Here is a 16223-nt window from a genome sequence, read left to right on the forward strand (position 1 = left end):
CCCTCCACTGAAGTTGCTTCCTCGTTACTGCCACCTGGGTGCGGGCCTGAGGACAGGGCCAAGTCATGGCAGGAGCATTGGGAGGGCCTTGTCATTTGCTGGAGAGCCCAGGACCTCCCAGGGGTGGTCGTGTGACACGGTGCCCACCCCGCAGTGCCCTCTCCGGGCGTGTGCTGTCGTGCGGGTGGTACCCGTGACGCGCTGTGTGCTCACCGTCGGCTTTGCTGCTGGACAGCCTGTTGGCAGTGTGGGTGTGAACAGCTGTGGCAGTGCTGAGTTCCCCTCCCACACCAGGACGACGCTGAAGAGCTCTACCAGAAGTGCAGGCGCTACGACCTCCTCAACAAGTTCTACCAGGCCTCCGGCCAGTGGCAAAAGGCCATAGAGGTTGCTGAGCGCCACGACCGTGTCCACCTGCGCACCACCTGCTACAACTATGCCAAGCACCTGGAGGCCAGTGCTGACCGCAGTCTGGCCCTCAGTTAGTGAGTATGGGGCCCTCAGATCATGCCCCACCCAGGTGGGTCCCCGGCAGCCTGCAGCCCCTCCATCTGTGCTGCATGAGGTGGCCTTGGCTCCTGCTTCTGACTGTGGCCGTTACTTGCAAAGGCTCCCATAGCAGAGTGGGTTCGGGGGCTCCGTGAGGTCCGATGTGCTCTGGTTGAGGGCTTCAAGAGTAGTAGCTGTGCTTGGATCCCAGGCCAGTTCCCCCACTGTCCTCTCAGCTGCTGGCAGGGACCCCTACGCCCTCTGGCCGCTGCTCAGACCCTGGTTGGCCTGCATGGTGATCCCAGCCCCAGATTCTGTCTGTCTCTTCCCTGTAGCTACGAGAAGTCAGACACCCACCGGTTTGAGGTGCCCCGGATGCTCTCCGAAGACTTGCAGGCCCTGGAGCTCTATGTCAATAAGATGAAGGACAGGTGGGAGCCCCCACCCTCCAGCTGGAAGGGGCTGTCGCGTCTGGCCCTCGGCAGGGGCGGGAGGGCTCGGGGCTGAGCAGGGCCCTGAGCCGCCAGGCTGCCCGCAGGACTCTGTGGCGGTGGTGGGCCCAGTACCTGGAGAGCCAGGCAGAGATGGACGCGGCGCTGCACTACTACGAGCTGGCGCAGGACTCCTTCTCCCTGGTGCGCATCCACTGCTTCCAGGGCCACATCCAGAAGGTGAGTGCTCCGCCGGGGGCACGCTGCAGGCGAGGCCAGCCCGGGTGCCCGTCGGCCTCAGGCTCCTCGGGTCTTCTAGGCCGCGGAGATCGCCAACGAGACTGGGAACTGGGCTGCGTCCTATCACCTGGCCCGCCAGTACGAGAGCCAGGAGGAGGTGCGGCAGGCAGTGCACTTCTACACGAGGGCCCAGGCCTTCAACAACGCCATCCGCCTGTGCAAGGTGAGGCCCTGGGCCGCACACCGCCCTCACCCGCGGACCCTCCCATGTGCCTGTGGCTCCTGGTGTGGTCTCAGTGGACCCCAGGGGGCATCTTGGGGCCCCGAGCTGCCCGTAAATTGCCTCGCTCATACAGCAGCCTCCCCAGGGCCTGGGTCGCCCACAGGCTGCCTCACCCATACACCCTCCTCTGTGCCATTGGCCAGCACTCCCCACAGCTCAGGGCTCCTGGATGTGTCCTCACTGGACCCCAGGACGCATCTTGGAACCCTGGGGACATATCATGATGCTTGTTAAGCCACTATGGCATAGTTTGCTGACACCCATCAAACCCCAGAGAAGTGGAAGGGCTAGGCAGGAGTAGTTCAGAGCCCTGCCTCCCCCTGCAGGAGAATGGCCTGGATGACCAGCTTATGAACTTGGCCTTGCTCAGTTCCCCGGAGGACATGATTGAAGCAGCCCGGTACTATGAGGAGAAGGGCGAGCAAATGGACAGGGCAGTCATGCTGTACCACAAGGTAAAGGGGGCTGTCGGGGCCTCGGCCCAGCTGGCTGCTCTGCACCTCCTGGCGCCCACAGGCTGGGCACTTCCTCTGTAACCCCTGCTGCCCGCAGGCAGGCCACTTCTCCAAGGCCCTGGAGCTGGCCTTCGCCACCCAGCAGTTCGCAGCCCTGCAGCTCATAGCCGAGGACCTAGATGAGAAGTCGGACCCTGCCCTCCTGGCCCGCTGCTCAGACTTCTTCATGGAACACAGTCAGTACGAGAAGGCAGCAGAGCTGCTGCTGGCGGCCAAAAAGGTGCTGGGCTGGCAGGGCGCTCAAGTGCCAGTGTGGGCCTGGCCCCCACTGATTGTGCTGGCGTGGGGGTGGGGGCCAGGGCTCAGGTGCGGCTTCAGGCTGCACCCACAGCATGGCACCGACCTTTCCTTTGTGTGTGTGCACATGTGCGTGTGATGAAGCTGTCTCGGTCACTTTGTCGCGCTGTGGTCCAGCGGTGCTAGGTATTTCCCATCTCTGAAGCCGAAGGGAGACTCTCCCCCAGTGGGCAGCGCCCATCTCCCCAGCCCTGGCACCCATCCTGCTTCCGGCCCTACTCTTGGGACGGCACGATGCCTTTCCCTGTTGAGACTGGCTGATGTCACCCAGCTGGGGTGGGTCTCCTGCCGACAGACCCAGCTCATTTGTTCACTCGTCACCGTGGGGTGTTTGGTCCCTTGGAGTGTGTTGCCATGGTGGGGGCTCATCTCCTCAGGACCATGCCCTTCACTCACCTGGTGCTGGCCCAGAAGAGAAATTGTGGCCACGATAGCTCGGCATGTTCCACTCGGCAAAGCTGTGGGCTGTGTGCCCAGTGGCTGCAGCCCTACACCGCCCCCACAGTGTGCGTGGCCTCTGATGCCCCGCATCTGCCCCCACTTGCTGCCTCTGTGGTTTGACAGGGGTCAGTCGATCGGTGCGTGCACACCTTGTTCAGTGTGTTCCCAAAAGATTTATTTATTTGAAAGGCAGAGACAAAAAGAGAAAGAGAGATATCTTCCATTGCCTGGCTCACTCCTCACAAGTGGACAGTAGCCGGGGCTCGGCTGGGGCTGGGCCAGGAGTGAGGGTCTGCAGCTGGATCCCCCTCGCGGGCAGGACACAAGCCTTCAGCCAGCCGCCTGCTGAGGCGGGACTTGAGCCCAGGTACTCTGAGAGCAGTGCGGCTGTGCCAGGCAGCAGCTAAACCCACTGTGTCCCATCTTAAAGGTAGATGAACAGGGAAAAATAAAAAGAGCTTCCATCCACTGGTTCACTCCCCAAATGGCTGACCAGAGCTGAGCCAGTCCAAAACCAGGAGTCAAGAGCTTTTTCCAGGTCTCCCACGTGAGTGCAGGGTCCAAGGCTTTGGGCCGTCCTTGACTGCTTTCCCAGGACACAGGCAGGGAGCTGGATGGGAAGTGGAGCAGCCGGGATTAGAACCGGTGACCAGATGGGATCCCGGCATGTTCAAGGCGAGGACTTTAACCAGTATGCTATCTTGCTGGGCCCTGGGTGCCTGGGAAAGCAGTCGAGATCAGCCCAGAGCCACCACTATGCATGTGGACTGAAGCTATGAGCCCTGGGTACACGTGGACCAGCCCAGGCTCAGGCCAGCGTGGCACCCACCGCCAGGCCTCAACCTGCCTTTCCTGCAAATTCCCCATTGCCAGAGTCTCATACTCATGTCTCCAAAGCAGAATTTTGTCTTCTAAGCCGTTTTTAAGAATATAAAATTTTCTTCAAATTCCGAAGGAAGCCCTCAGGATATTTCAGAGACAATTGAACTGATTTCCTAGTTCCTTCTGCCTCAGATACAGAGGCCCGTTGGCTGCAGGTCTCCTTGCCACAGGCGGACAGCAGCAGAGGGGGTGTGCTGCCTAGGGCTTGCAGCTTCCCAGTCGGTGGGTGGGAGGTGTCCTTGTCCTTTTCACATCCAAATGAGGCTGGGGACACAGGGTCTGGTTTCTGGGACGGGCAGGGGCCCTCGGGTGCCTCTGATGAGCGGCATCAGCCCCCTTGGTCTCTCTGTGGCTATTTGCAGTACCATGAGGCCCTGCAGTTGTGTCTGGACCAGAATATGACCATCACTGAGGAGATGGCCGAGAAGATGACTGTGCCCAAGGACTCCAAGGACCTGTCTGAGGAGGCTCGGCGGGAACTGCTGGAGCAGGTGGCCAACTGCTGCATGCGCCAGGGCAGCTACCACCTGGCCACCAAGAAATACACACAGGCTGGCAACAAGCTGAAGGTAGGCGGCCCCAGGCTGTGGTCCCTGCCAGGCTACCCCCCCGGGGCCTGGCACTCATTCCTGGGCTTAGCCTGAGCATGGGCCCCGCTGCCTCTGCCTAGGCCATGAGAGCGCTGCTCAAGTCAGGCGACACGGACAGGATCGTGTTCTTCGCGGGAGTCTCGAGACAGAAGGAGATCTACGTCATGGCCGCCAACTACCTGCAGTCCCTGGACTGGCGCAAGGAGCCGGAGATCATGAAGAACATCATCAGCTTCTACACCAAGGGAAGGGCCCTGGACCTCCTGGCCGGCTTCTACGACGCCTGCGCCCAGGTGCAGCCCCGCGTGGCTCTCCGCAGGGTGGCGGGGGTGGGGCACGCGGCCAGCCTGACCACTGTCGTGGGCACAGGTGGAGATCGACGAGTACCAGAACTACGACAAAGCCCACGGGGCTCTGACTGAGGCCTACAAGTGCCTGTCCAAGGCCAGAGCCAAGAGCCCCCTGGACCAAGAGACCAAGCTGGCCCAGCTGCAGAGCAAGCTGACCCTGGTGAAGAGGTTCATCCAGGCCCGCAGGTGCGTCCCGCCCGGTGGGGCGGACACAGGGGCCGTGGGCAGCCCGGGGCCTCCAGGCGCGTCTCGCTCCCAGTGGGCTCTCCAGCTCCCCATCACTGGGGAAGTGTGGTCTGGCCACGTGTGACCAAGACAGGCGCTCATCCGCAGCAGCTGTTCTTAAGAGGAGCTTAACAGGATGGGAAACCAGGGGCTGTCACCCGTTTCAGATGCCCCTGTGCCCCTCCCGGCAGTCCCCTTGGAACTTGGTGCAGTCTCATGGAGGCAGAGAGGGCAAGGCCAGCTTGCCTGGGCAGTGTCTAAGGAGAGGCCGAGCAGGGTCGCCTGGCAGAGGCACAGGTGACCCAGCAGGGCCTCTCCTGCCGGGCTCCAGGAGTCCCCCTGCCAGGCTGCCTCCCGGCTTTTCAAAGAGCCGTAACGTGGCTCAGGTTATGGCCCAACTCACAAGGGTTTTTCTCTTCTGAAAAGTTTCCAGAAGAGTCCCAAGTTTGGCTTTAAATATTTCTTTATTTGAAAAGCAGAGTGTCAAAGCTTCTTCTTGTCCCTGCTGGCCACTACGCAAACAACGCTACAGTTGGGGCTCAGCCAGGGTGGAGCCAGAGTGCCGTGTCCTAGCGGCCGAGCGCCAGGGCGGCTTGCTGCTGTCAGGCCTCCAGCAGGGCATAGGTTACGAGCAGCTAGGACTGGGGTCCGTGCCCACACGAGATGCTAGTGTTTTAAGAAAAAACGTAATGCACTGTGCCAAAATCCTGCTCCCCAAAATGTTTTTTAGACAGTTTTATGCCCAGTGGATTCCTTGAAAAGGCAGTGTCCACCCAGAGGTGCTGGGTCTGTAGCAGGGGCCAAGGGCCGTTGGGATATTATAATGTCATCAATTCACAGCCCACACAAAATTCCTGTCTTAGGAATGAGCCTGCTACATATGTGTGGAATTCCAAGTCCCACCTGTTGTTGTTTCAGCAGGGCCAGGCTTTGTGGGTCTTCTGCGACCTGCAGGCTGGACTTGCCCGCCCTGTCCCGGGATGCCCGAGGCTGGCCTGTGGCAGCTGAGCCTGGGTTGGGGAGGTGGGAAGGAAAGAGAACGCACAGGAAGTGGTCATCAGGAACAGGACGAGGCTTGCACGCAGGAAAGGAGATGTGAGGGGCAGGCAGCCAGCCCTGCAAGGGCCAGCAGTCAGAGGGCAGGCTGGGCACCTGCCTCAACGGGCCGCGTCAATGTGCCTGGCCAGGTAGACCCAACTCCTTGAAGTGGCAATCCCCCAGCTCGATTGCCCAGGCTGCGACTTCCAGGCTCAAGAGCATACTCAGGCCCTGGCCTTACCCAGCTCACCTGCCATGCCCTGAACCATACATATGGTCACACACGCTGGGCTGAGTACAGCCTGTGCCGGGTTCTTCCCTGGAGCCTCTTGTGTCCGCAGAGCCCAGCCTAGCTCATGGCTGGTCCTCCAGTCACGGTGTCCAAGCACAGGACCTGGCATTGTGAGTGGCTTCGTGAACAGGCAGCTCAGTACCTGGGGATTGCTTGTGCCCTGTACCCCTCCTGCGGCACGCGCCTGCTCCGGGGAGCCGGAGCCAGGTGGGCTCAGGCCTCTCTGTCCTTTGCAGGACATACACGGAAGACCCCAAGGAGGCCATCAGGCAATGCGAGCTGCTCCTGCAGGAGCCAGACCTGGACAGCACCATCCGTGTTGGGGACGTCTACGGCTTCCTGGTGGAGCACTTCCTGCGGGTGGAGGACCATCAGACGGTGAGACCCCCTGCGTGCTGGGGAGGGGGCTACACACGGACGAGACTTGCAGGGCCCAGAGCCAGCCCCCTTGCTTGTCCCTCACCACTACTGACACCATCCTGGTGTATATATGTAGCAGTCTTTTCCTGTGGCCTTGACTTAACATTTTGTAAGCGTGTTCGAAGGGTCCGGTGCAGGGCCACATCAAGCTAATCCTCTACTCCTATGGTGCCAGCCATGTGTAATGTCCCGGGACTGCCCCACTTATGACCCAGCTCCCTGCTTGTGGCCTGGGAAAGCACCAAAGATGGCCCAAGTGCTTGGGACCCTGTACCCACATGGGAGACCCGCAAAAAGCTCCTGGCTTCACGTTTCAGGTCTGCTCAGCTATGGCTGTTACAGCCACTTGGGGAGTGAGCCAGCAGAAGGAGGATGCTTCTCTATCTCTCCTTCCCTCTGTAGTTCTGATTTTCTGATTAAATAAATAAATCTTTAAAATATATATTTGAAAGGCAGAGCAACAGAAAGAGGACGGAAAGGTGTCCTCTGTCCCCTGACTCGCTGTACCAGTGGCTGCCGTGCCAGCCAGCTCTGAGCCAGGCTGCTGGCAGGAGGCTGGAACTCATCCAGCCCACTCATCTCCCACGTGGTGACGGGCCCAGGTGTGTGGACGGTTATTAGCTGCTTCCCCGGGCTGGTTAGCAGGAACTGGAGTGGGCACGCACAGCACACTGGCCAAGCTGTCCTCTCGGGGGATTCCCAGGCCACCATGGAGCCCTCCCCATCCATGTCCTCTGTGCACCCCGCCGAGTCCCCCCACGCAGAGAAACCCCTGGAGAAATGATAGGGCCCCACGGGTGCTCGTACTTCAGGCACCGACACCAAGGTCATCGTCACAGCTTCTCCCCACTGACCCGCTGTCACGTGGAGAATGTGTCAGAGGCCTCTGCCCTGGTCATGGGCAGGAAGCCACACTCGGCCAGAGACCAAGGAACTCAGCACGGGCAGCCAGCTCCAGCCAGGGCCTCCCGCATCGCCCCAGCCTGCTGTGGGAGACGCACTCCATCCTGTGGGCAACCCCTACCCTCACAGTGCATCTGTTGGTTACGGTCACCAGCCTGAAAATCCAGTGAGGATTCCTCATGGACACACTTTTACAAAGGTGTTTTTATTTGAAAGGCAGTTGTGCAGGGGAGAAAGGGCACAGATCTTCAATCTGCCGTTTAACTCCCCCAGATGGGCACAACATCCATGGCCGGGCAGAAGCTGGGAGCAAGTCGGAGCAGAAAGGCTGGCTCTGACCCCGATGGCCCAACGTGCAATGCCAGCTTCATGAGCCACAGCCTCCCCTGCTGGGCCACGTGTCGGCCCAGGGCTGCCACTCTGTGGCTGACGTCCTGGGAAGTTCACCATGTCTGCCCCGTGAGTGGTCACTGCTCCTCTGTCCTAGGCCTACAAGTACTTGGAGGAGATGAGGAAGACACTGCGTGCAGCCAACATGTCCTACTATGTGGACCAGCAGACGGTGGACGCCGTGCACCAGGGCCTGGGCCTCCCCCTGGTGCGCATCGTGCCGGAGCAGATCCACAACAGCATGGAGGATCAGAAGGAGGTAGATGAAGTGGCAGAGGAGGTAGAGGACGACCCCTGATGGCCAGCATTTTGGAACATTCTAGTTGCTGGTAGTAACAGAGGCAGCCTTTTTTTAGATGTCACCACAACCCTGCTGTTGCAGAGCTGTGGCCCCTGGGCAGGGGTGCCTGCCTCACGGCTTGCGTGGGAGGGGGTACTATGGATTAAAGTCATCCCTGAGCGTGGCCCCCCGCGGGTGCTCAGGGCCCCAGGGTTTCAGGTTCATCAAGAGAACTTGAGTCCTCCCACCCGTGTTTGTTCCCACTCGAGGCTGCTGTGCCGTCATGCACCTAGGGGTGAGGTCACATCTGGTACTCTGTACCACACTGTTCTCCCTGCTCTACAACCAGAGATGGTTCTGTGGGTTGCCACGGCCCAGGCCTCAGCCCCAGGTGGTGCCATCACTGGAGGGGACAGGACACCAGGCCCCAGCCGCCAGCCCTCCCAGGACTCCAATAAAGTGTATTTTCTCAGCACTGAGTCCCTCTCGCCCTTTCTTCACCCGTGCTGGTGGCTCCCTCACAGAGGGCGTCTGCCCAGCTAATGCCACAGCACACCTGCCAACATCATGTTGGGGAAGGCCAAGGTGCCCACACTGGGACCTGGCCCTGCCAGTACCATCTCCTGCCCCAGCTCTGCAGCCCCAACACCTGGGCACTCTGACTGAACACACAAGCTGGGCCATCAGAGACCTGACCGGTGTTGCCAGGATCTCAGGCCCCTCCTCCGGTGCCCCCTCCCCCAGTAGACACCTTCGTCCAGCTCAGGGGCCCACGGGGGAGGGCAGGGGCAGGAGCTTGTCCTTGAGCCGCTCCAGCAGCAGCAGGGCCTTCAGGGCCAGCAGCCGGCAGTCTTCGTCCACATCCTTCTCAGCCACATCTGCCCAAGGTGAAGATACGTGAGCCCAAGCCCCGCCGTGAGCACCTGCTGGCCTCCCCGGTGCCCCTGCACGAGCAGCGCCTGCTCCTGGGAACTGGGCCAGGCCACTACAGCCTCACCCCAGCACCGACCTGGCAGCCAGCTTGAGGACAAAGGATTGAGTCACATAAGGTCCCCAACTCCACCAGACAGACAGGGTGAGTAGGGGGAGCTGGTACTGCACTGTGCACAGAGAACAGCGACCGTATGACCCCCGGGCCCTCGCAAGCCACCCTGGCATAAGCATGCCATGCAGACAGGGCCAGGGTCACCCAGAGAAGCCTGCAGGACCGAGGTGGCAGTCGGGAGGTGTGGCCTGCCCTCCTGGCTGGCCAGACGGAAGGCCGAGTCTGCTGCAGTGTGGTCAGTAGTCACACTGTGGACAGGGGCCCGGAGAGCCAGGCTGCCAACAGCCAGCAAATGCCCTCAGCTAGATCCTGGGTCAGGGCAAAACACAGGCGCACACGGCAGCCGGGCCTGGCGCTGCGCTGTGCGGGTCATGGGGATTCATCCTTCAGCAGAAACATGGCTGTAGGGGAGAGGGGGCGCACACCCCATGGCTGGAGGAAGCAGAGGTGACTGAGTGAGGCGTCCTCCTCTGGCTCTCCTACAGGACGTCCCAAAGGGACCCAGTTCAGAATGGCCAACCCACTCCACACAGGGACAGCCTGCCTCCCATCTGCCAGCCATGGTCACCTGGGCCGCGGCACTCACCGGCCAGCCAAGACCTTGCCTCCAGCAGCTCATCAGGCAGGTCCTCCAGTAGTCGCTGGGCAGGCACGCCAAGGAGGACAGAGCAGACGGCAGACAGTAGGCCCTGGCGCACAAAGCTACCCAGGAGTACAGACAGCATAAGGACCAGCCTGGGGGGCAGTGGGACCCTGACCCCAGGCCAGGCAGGCCTCCTATGCAGGCTCTGCCCCAGCCTGAGTCCCAGGCAGTGCCCAGCCAAGCTGCCTCAGCCACGGGAGGCTCCCTGCAACCCCACTGTGGATGCCATGCACCCGTTCCCCAGATCCCTGCCCTGCCCCCAGCAAGCCACTCACGGATCGACATGGAAGCGCAGGGCCCACACAAACTCCAGAAGGGCCTTGCCCATGGGCACGGCCACCTGGCAGCAGCAGAAGGAAGAGTGGGCTCAGGGTGCAAACATGGGGGTGCTCCTGCTGTCCCAGGGATATGGCCATCAGCGTCCCCAGACCCCTGAGCCAGGAGCCAAGGAGCGGCTGCTTGCCCTGGCCCGGCCAGCTGCTCCCACCGCACAGGCCACAGGGCCCTCAGGACCCTCCCACGTCAGGCCTTCAGCTGCCATGTCCCAACTCACTGTGGTGTTCACAGCCAGGTACATCAGGGCCCCCAGGGTGTGGGTCAGCTTTCCAAGAACCAGTTGGTCATCGCCCAAAAGGTCAAAGGTCACCACAGGCCTAAACCCAGAGTGAGTGCTGCTGCTCTCTGGTACTCCAAAGCTGCTCCCAGGGAGACCCCCACGTTCCGGACATCCTTAAGGCCCCATGAGGCACCCAGAGAGACCCAGGAGGGTTCCTCCCGGCTCCCAACCCACCCCATGGGCTGCCTGGGGCAGGCCTGGCTCCATCGGGGCACCCTCCTGTCCTGCGGCCCCACAGCCTTGGCCTAGCTCTGAGGAGGCAGGGCATGAACAGCCAACAGCACACAAGGCAGCGACACCCTGTGTCCCGACCACAGAGCTCAAACAGCAGAAAAGCCCGTGTTGGCTGACCCTGGCCTCAGCCCCACCCTGAGAAGCCTTAGCCCTGCCACAGGCTCCTGTCCCCAGATCACGTTCTCGGGAACTCCCTCACCTATCAAAGTGCTGAATGAGGGGGAAGAAGAAGTGGCCGACCACAGAGTTGAGTTCGTTGGGGCCACCCGCCGGTGCCCGCTGAGGGCAGCCCTGCCAACACACGGCGCCTTGAGGCCCAGGCAGCAGGTACACAGCTGCCCGCCAGGGACTGTCACCCCAGCTCTCCCTGGCCTGGGGCTGCCAGGGCCCAGACTGGGGTTTCCCCTTGGGGGGCCCCGCTCCTGGCACTGCAGGACACTCAGTAGCCGCCCACCCCCACACCACCTAGTGCAACCAAGACGCACGCACGCATCCTAGATCGCTAGACCAAGGACAGCCCAGTGGGCCACCTGTGTGATGCAAGTTCCCCCGGACTCCATCAGGTCCACGTTCCTGGTCCCCGTTTGCAGCCACACAGCCTAACTGCCCCTTGTCCCTCATCCACTCATCCTACCCCTGCAAGGGCCTGACCAGGTGCTGGCTGACCTTAGAGAACCGCCGGGTCTTGCTTCTGATCCGCTCGTCCACCAGTAGCCGCCACCCAGGAGCCACGGGGCTTTCAGCCTGAGGAGCAGCTAGTGATGGGGCACCATGCTGAGGGGTCCTCCCGCGGCGCCCTGGCCGAGACAGCTCCTGGGCCGCCAGAGTCAGGACCTGTGGGAGGATACTGGCTGTGTCCCCCACCCCGGCTCCACAATGCCCCGCCCTGAAGGGGCCCTCTGTCCCCATCAGCACCGGGTACTGTGCCAGCCCACACCTGCTGACCAGGGAGGGTCTGCGTCCTGGAACACCAAGCTGCAGGATGTGGCTGCCGTGACGCGGCTGCTGAGCACAGCGTCAGCCTGCACGGCCCGGGCACTTACGTCCAGCATGTCCATGCGCTGCCGGAGGCTGTAGTTCAGAGCATAGAACTGCGAGCTCAGGTACTTGGCCACCTGGGGCACACAGCAAAGAGGTTGGGGTCCACCTGGCTCGGCCAGCATGCGCAGCCAGCTGTACATGCGCTGGCCAGAGCTGTCAGCAAGGGACTTACCCGCACGGGATCTGCGACCGTGACCGCTACGAGGCCTCTCCGACGCAGCCCCTCAAACCCTGCCACACACGTTCTCTCCTCCAGGTGCAGCAGTACCTTGGCCAGCTCTGTGCTCACCTGCACAGGTAGGGGAGTCAGGCTCCCAACACAGGCACCCCTCGGTGACCGGACACAGACCCTGCTTCCCCGGGGGTGGTTCCCGGCTCACCTCCCTAGTGGCCTCGGGATTCCTGCACACCACGCCCTCCAGGGCCCGCAGGGCGGCCTCCCAGCGCTCGGCATCCTCGGACCCACTTAGCACTGCACACAACCCGGACAGCTGTCAGTGTGAGGCTGATGTGGACGGCCCACATGCCAGCGTGGTGCAGGGCAGACAGGCAGGCACCCCAAGCCCCAGAAAGGCGCACCTTCCATGCAGTCTCGGATGTACACTGGCGCCTTGCCACCGCACAGCTCCCCGTCCCCAGACATGTCATAGGGAACCAGTTCATCGTCACTGTGGAAGACACACCCAGAGCCACGGGCCCACAGGAGGAAAAGCTGAACCCTGCAGGCTAGGTGAGCCCTGGCATCCCGGCCACCCTCACAGGGTGAAGGAGCCGGAGCCTAGCCCTACCTGTCCAGCTCTGAGTCAGATCCCTCCAGCCCTGCCCCAGGGATGCGGCTGCCAGGGGTCTCTGTGGTGCTGGGCTCTGCAGGGGTCTCTGTGGTGCTGTGCTCTGTCTCTGCGGGGGGGTCTTCAGCCACAAGAGCAACGGACGGGCTTGGGGCAGACAAGGAAAGGCCTTTCAGCTGCTGCCTGAACCGTGGGACCAGGATCCCAAGCAGGCAGGGGACAGGGACCCCAAGGCCCTCACCTTGGCTCTGGAGACTGACTGCCCACAGGCACAGGGGTGGCCAAGGCAAGCAACTCGCGGCTTAGTTCATCCTGTTCGTACTGGGAGTGCAGGCAGGCCGGAGTTGGCAACCGCCGGGCAGGCAGGGGTCACCCGCAGCAAGAGGACGGGGAGAGCTCGGGGGGCTCACAGGGATGGCCCCACTCACTTGGAACTTCAAGGGAGGCCCCTCAGGGTGGATCCGGGAGCTGACCACCTCGGCCACAATCATGCCCAGGTGTCGCACGGGGGGCAGGCTGCTGTCCAGGTGGCACTTCACACCTGCCATCATACTAGCCAGCAGCTCTGCAAACAGGACACGTGGCTGAGCCAGGCCGCTCCGGCAGCATACATGGCCGGCACTGACCCAGGCGCCCGGACTCTGGCTCACCGTCGCGGCTGCCCTGCAGTTCTGGCTCCCGCACGTGTGCCAGACAGATGAGGATGGCCCTGCTGATGTAGCGCTGCTGTGCCAGGGGCGCGTGCCGGACAGCACTGCTGCTGCCCCACGTCTCCAGCAGCTCCTTCAGGGCCTGCAGGCACACGGCCTTGGCCAGGTCAGGCAGGCCGCGCCCGGGGCCGCCCCGCCCTTCCCGCAGCCCACCCCCGGGACACACCTGTATGAGGAGCGGGCGCCGCTGGCTGTCCATGGCCAGGTACCCCAGCAGGCTCTGCAGCACAGGTGTCTGCAAGAAGTGAGCAGTCCTACACACCAAAGCCCCTCCCCACACCCGCCTGGAGGCCACCACGCGTGCCTGGCCGCCTACCCATGACGGCCTCCACCAGCCCCGTCAGCGTCGCCTCGGCAGCGACCACGGCCTGCAGGAAGAGGCCCACGCTCCCACGGGCCAGCCTGCAGACACAGGCGGCCTGATCCCGCAGGGGCCCCCTGCCCGGGCCTCACCGAGTGCCGGTACTGCAGCAACAGCAGCTTCTGGGTCAGCACGAACTGCGCTTTTCTGTGCTTCACCACCAGGTTCCCCAGGAGTCGCGACAGAACCTCCGGCCTGCGGGGCACAGGGAGGCGGGCTGGAGCGGCCGTTGGCCTCAGAGCTCGCTCGGCTCCCCAGGCCTGCAGCTGGAATCCCGAATGGAGGGCCTGGGCCCCATGCCAAGCTAACAGACAACACAGGGTGAGTGCTTTCCATGAGCACCAAGGACCAGGGCCTCACTCTGAGTTAGACAGCAAGCCCCCTGTGAAAGCCAGAATGTCAGCCATCTTCCCTCACGGGCCTGCCTCCCCAGCGCTCACCTCTGCCCCCAAAGCCAGGTGCGGCCACGGCAGACATGTGAGTGGATAACACAGCCGCGTGCCTGTCATGTAAGACCCGACTCACACCTGGGACCCCGGACCTACACTAAGGGACCCCTGCTCCTGTCCCCCAGGACACGGCCTGGTGGGGAGCTCTGAGCCTTGAACGAACAGGCACCTAACAGGATCAGTCAGGGAAACAGCAGGGTGGGAGGACAAGACGGCAACTTGCGGACACTAGTGGGGGGGCTGCCCCACACACTAGGGACCCCTCCCCACGCCCGCCTCTAGACCAGCACCGGCGCTAGCAAGAAGCCTGGCTGCTTACCCCGTGACGGCCTCCACCAGCCCCATCAGCGTCGCCTCCACAGCCCGGTCAGGCACTTGTTCCAGCAGGTGCCAGCAGACCCGCTGCCAGAGGCAGCTGCCCTGGGTGAGCGCAGTCAGCCGAGGCACCAGCACACCCAGGATCTCCTCTGAGGGGACATGACCACTGTGGGGACCATGACCACAAGGCCTCGGGAGCCCACAACGCCCCAGCCCAGGGAGGAGGGGTCACGCCAGGAGGGGTGGGCAGGGCCTACTCACTCTGCCTCCCCTGGACACAGACTTTCCCAAGGACTCGAGACGCAAAGGCCACGGAGCAGTCCAAGCCGCCTGGGGGAGGAAGGCAGAACGGGCAGGTGGCAGAGCAGGGGTCCCCGAGTTGGGGCATTCACGTGCAGAACAACACATCCACCCATGCGCAGGCAGACCTGACCGGTTCTACCCGAACACACGGATGAGGGAGCCGACATGACCCGGTGAATCGGGTGATGGGATCACTGAGGGCAGCGCAGGGCACACGGCCTACAGGGACAGGGCATGTCGGGCACCACAACAGGCCCAGATGCAGTGTAAGGCTCTCGAGACCACCCCGAGGCGCCGGCCCAGGGAACAGGGGCCAGGGCGGGGCCAGGGCGGGGGCAGGCCCAAGGTTCCCACCCTCACCACCGCCCACCTCCCAAGGTCAAGCCAGGAGGCAGACGCCGCTCAGTACATGCGGCCACCGTCCCAACCTCGACGTGACCCGCGTGGCTCACCTCGCAGACACTCCACGACCGACTGCAGGGCCCGCACTAGCTCCTCGCCCAGCAAGGGGAAGTAGTTCTGGGGCAGGAACTCGGCCGGGGTGTCCCGCTGCAGGCGGTTGGCCAGGTGGTCGGGCAGGCCCACCACCCTGACCAGCAGCGTCTCCTGCAGCAGAGGGGTCCCAGGCAGCGCCTGCTGCCGGCACTGCTCCTCCATCAGAGCCGCCATCCTGCCCTGGCTCAGGAACGTGGCCAGCAGCTGCGCCATCCTCACCAGCCGGGCGCTGGGGCTGGACAAGGACAGAAGTGAGGCCGCTGCCCCAACCCCGTCCTCGGCGCCCCTCCCGACAACCGGGAGGACCGCTCCTGAACAGGGGTGCTAACTCCCAACTCGAAAGAGAACCTCACATTCCCACTCAGCACCTCCGGCGGGAAGCCCTCAGCAGAGCGAGACCACCCCCAGCGCCCACCACAGCCACGGCCCGGCCTGAGCCGCGTCACCGCGCAGGGCACGGCCGAGGCTCGGTGCAAGCCGGCTGTCCGTCTGCGCGGGCGCAGGCAGAGGCGCGCGCCACTCACCCCGCAGCGTCCTCTATGGCCTCCATGAGCACCAGGAAGGCTTGGTCGGCCGGGCCCCGCAGGAAGAGGCCGCGGCACAGCTGCTCCAGGCGCCCGTCCGGCCCGCCCGCGCCCAGCCTGCGCGCCAGCCCCCGGAGCAGGGCGGCGAAGGGCGCCGTGGCCAGCTCCTCCCGCCCGAGCGCCGCGCCGCCCGCATCCCCGAGCAGGCGCTGCAGGGGCCCCAGGGCGGACAGCAGGCGGTCGCCGTCCTCGGGCAAGGCCAGGGCGCGCAGGGCCTCGCGCACGGCGGAGCGCGCGGCGTCCGTGTCCATCATGCCGGCAGGGCCGAGCGGGGGCCCACGAGCGCGGCCCGGCTGAGCACCGGGAGCCTGGGGAGCCTGCACGCTCGGCCGTCCGCCCGGCCACCTCCGGGCCGCTGCTGCGCCTGCGCAGAGGCCCACTGGGGGCGTGGCCTGCGTCAGGGGCGGGACCTGCTCCGGAGGCGGGGTGGGTTGTGTTGGGGGCGGGGTCTGGGCAGGCCGCCGGTGGGAACCGAAATCTCCCGAAGTCTCCCGAAGTGCACCAGCCGGCGCCGAGGCTGCGCGGCGCGTGCGGCCTGGGGTAAGGGATGAGGCTTTGTCCCTCCTGGTG

General features: G+C 63.4%; 2 protein-coding genes across 3 annotated transcripts in view; one reads left to right on the plus strand and one right to left on the minus strand.

The window, feature by feature from the left end:
* IFT140 (intraflagellar transport 140) overlaps nucleotides 1–8355 on the plus strand; it is a 62863-nt gene extending 54508 nt beyond the window's left edge. For both annotated transcript variants that reach the window (XM_040973570.1, XM_040973569.1), the window contains 11 exons: nucleotides 295–485; nucleotides 825–920; nucleotides 1028–1160; nucleotides 1240–1383; nucleotides 1770–1898; nucleotides 1996–2178; nucleotides 3941–4147; nucleotides 4249–4461; nucleotides 4538–4704; nucleotides 6310–6451; nucleotides 7884–8355. In XM_040973570.1, the coding sequence (XP_040829504.1) occupies nucleotides 295–485; nucleotides 825–920; nucleotides 1028–1160; nucleotides 1240–1383; nucleotides 1770–1898; nucleotides 1996–2178; nucleotides 3941–4147; nucleotides 4249–4461; nucleotides 4538–4704; nucleotides 6310–6451; nucleotides 7884–8084 (1806 nt within the window). In that variant the 3' untranslated portion in view covers nucleotides 8085–8355. The remainder of the gene's footprint in view (nucleotides 1–294; nucleotides 486–824; nucleotides 921–1027; nucleotides 1161–1239; nucleotides 1384–1769; nucleotides 1899–1995; nucleotides 2179–3940; nucleotides 4148–4248; nucleotides 4462–4537; nucleotides 4705–6309; nucleotides 6452–7883) is intronic.
* Nucleotides 8356–8699: 344 nt separating this feature from the next.
* TELO2 (telomere maintenance 2) lies at nucleotides 8700–16005 on the minus strand. Its single transcript, XM_040973579.1, has 20 exons — nucleotides 15594–16005; nucleotides 15027–15304; nucleotides 14533–14601; nucleotides 14273–14420; nucleotides 13597–13699; nucleotides 13310–13378; nucleotides 13084–13225; nucleotides 12862–12998; nucleotides 12675–12754; nucleotides 12434–12580; nucleotides 12225–12313; nucleotides 12026–12117; nucleotides 11818–11934; nucleotides 11648–11719; nucleotides 11271–11438; nucleotides 10804–10895; nucleotides 10308–10407; nucleotides 10030–10094; nucleotides 9698–9813; nucleotides 8700–8944 (listed from the first exon to the last, which is right to left on the minus strand). The coding sequence occupies exons 1-20, from the start codon at nucleotides 15905–15907 to the stop codon at nucleotides 8829–8831; spliced, it is 2514 nt and encodes an 837-aa protein (XP_040829513.1). The 5' UTR covers nucleotides 15908–16005; the 3' UTR covers nucleotides 8700–8828.
* Nucleotides 16006–16223: the final 218 nt, after the last annotated feature.

This window comes from Ochotona curzoniae, unplaced genomic scaffold (genome assembly GCF_017591425.1).
Source record: "Ochotona curzoniae isolate NIBS_2020 unplaced genomic scaffold, NIBS_Ocur_1.0 contig_2321, whole genome shotgun sequence".
In the NCBI taxonomy this organism is placed as follows: domain Eukaryota; kingdom Metazoa; phylum Chordata; class Mammalia; order Lagomorpha; family Ochotonidae; genus Ochotona; species Ochotona curzoniae.

What these genes read in the sequence shown, in the direction of transcription:
- TELO2 (XM_040973579.1), bottom strand. Translation starts at nt 15,907, where the DNA reads ATGATGGACACGGACGCCGCGCGCTCCGCCGTGCGCGAGGCCCTGCGC. An exon ending in GGCCTCCCTTGAAGTTCCAA is followed by an intron (nt 12,755 to 12,861) that starts GTGAGTGGGGCC and finishes CTGCACTCCCAG; the next exon opens with TACGAACAGGATGAACTAAG. An exon ending in CATCCGAGACTGCATGGAAG is followed by an intron (nt 12,118 to 12,224) that starts GTGCGCCTTTCT and finishes GGTTGTGTGCAG; the next exon opens with TGCTAAGTGGGTCCGAGGAT.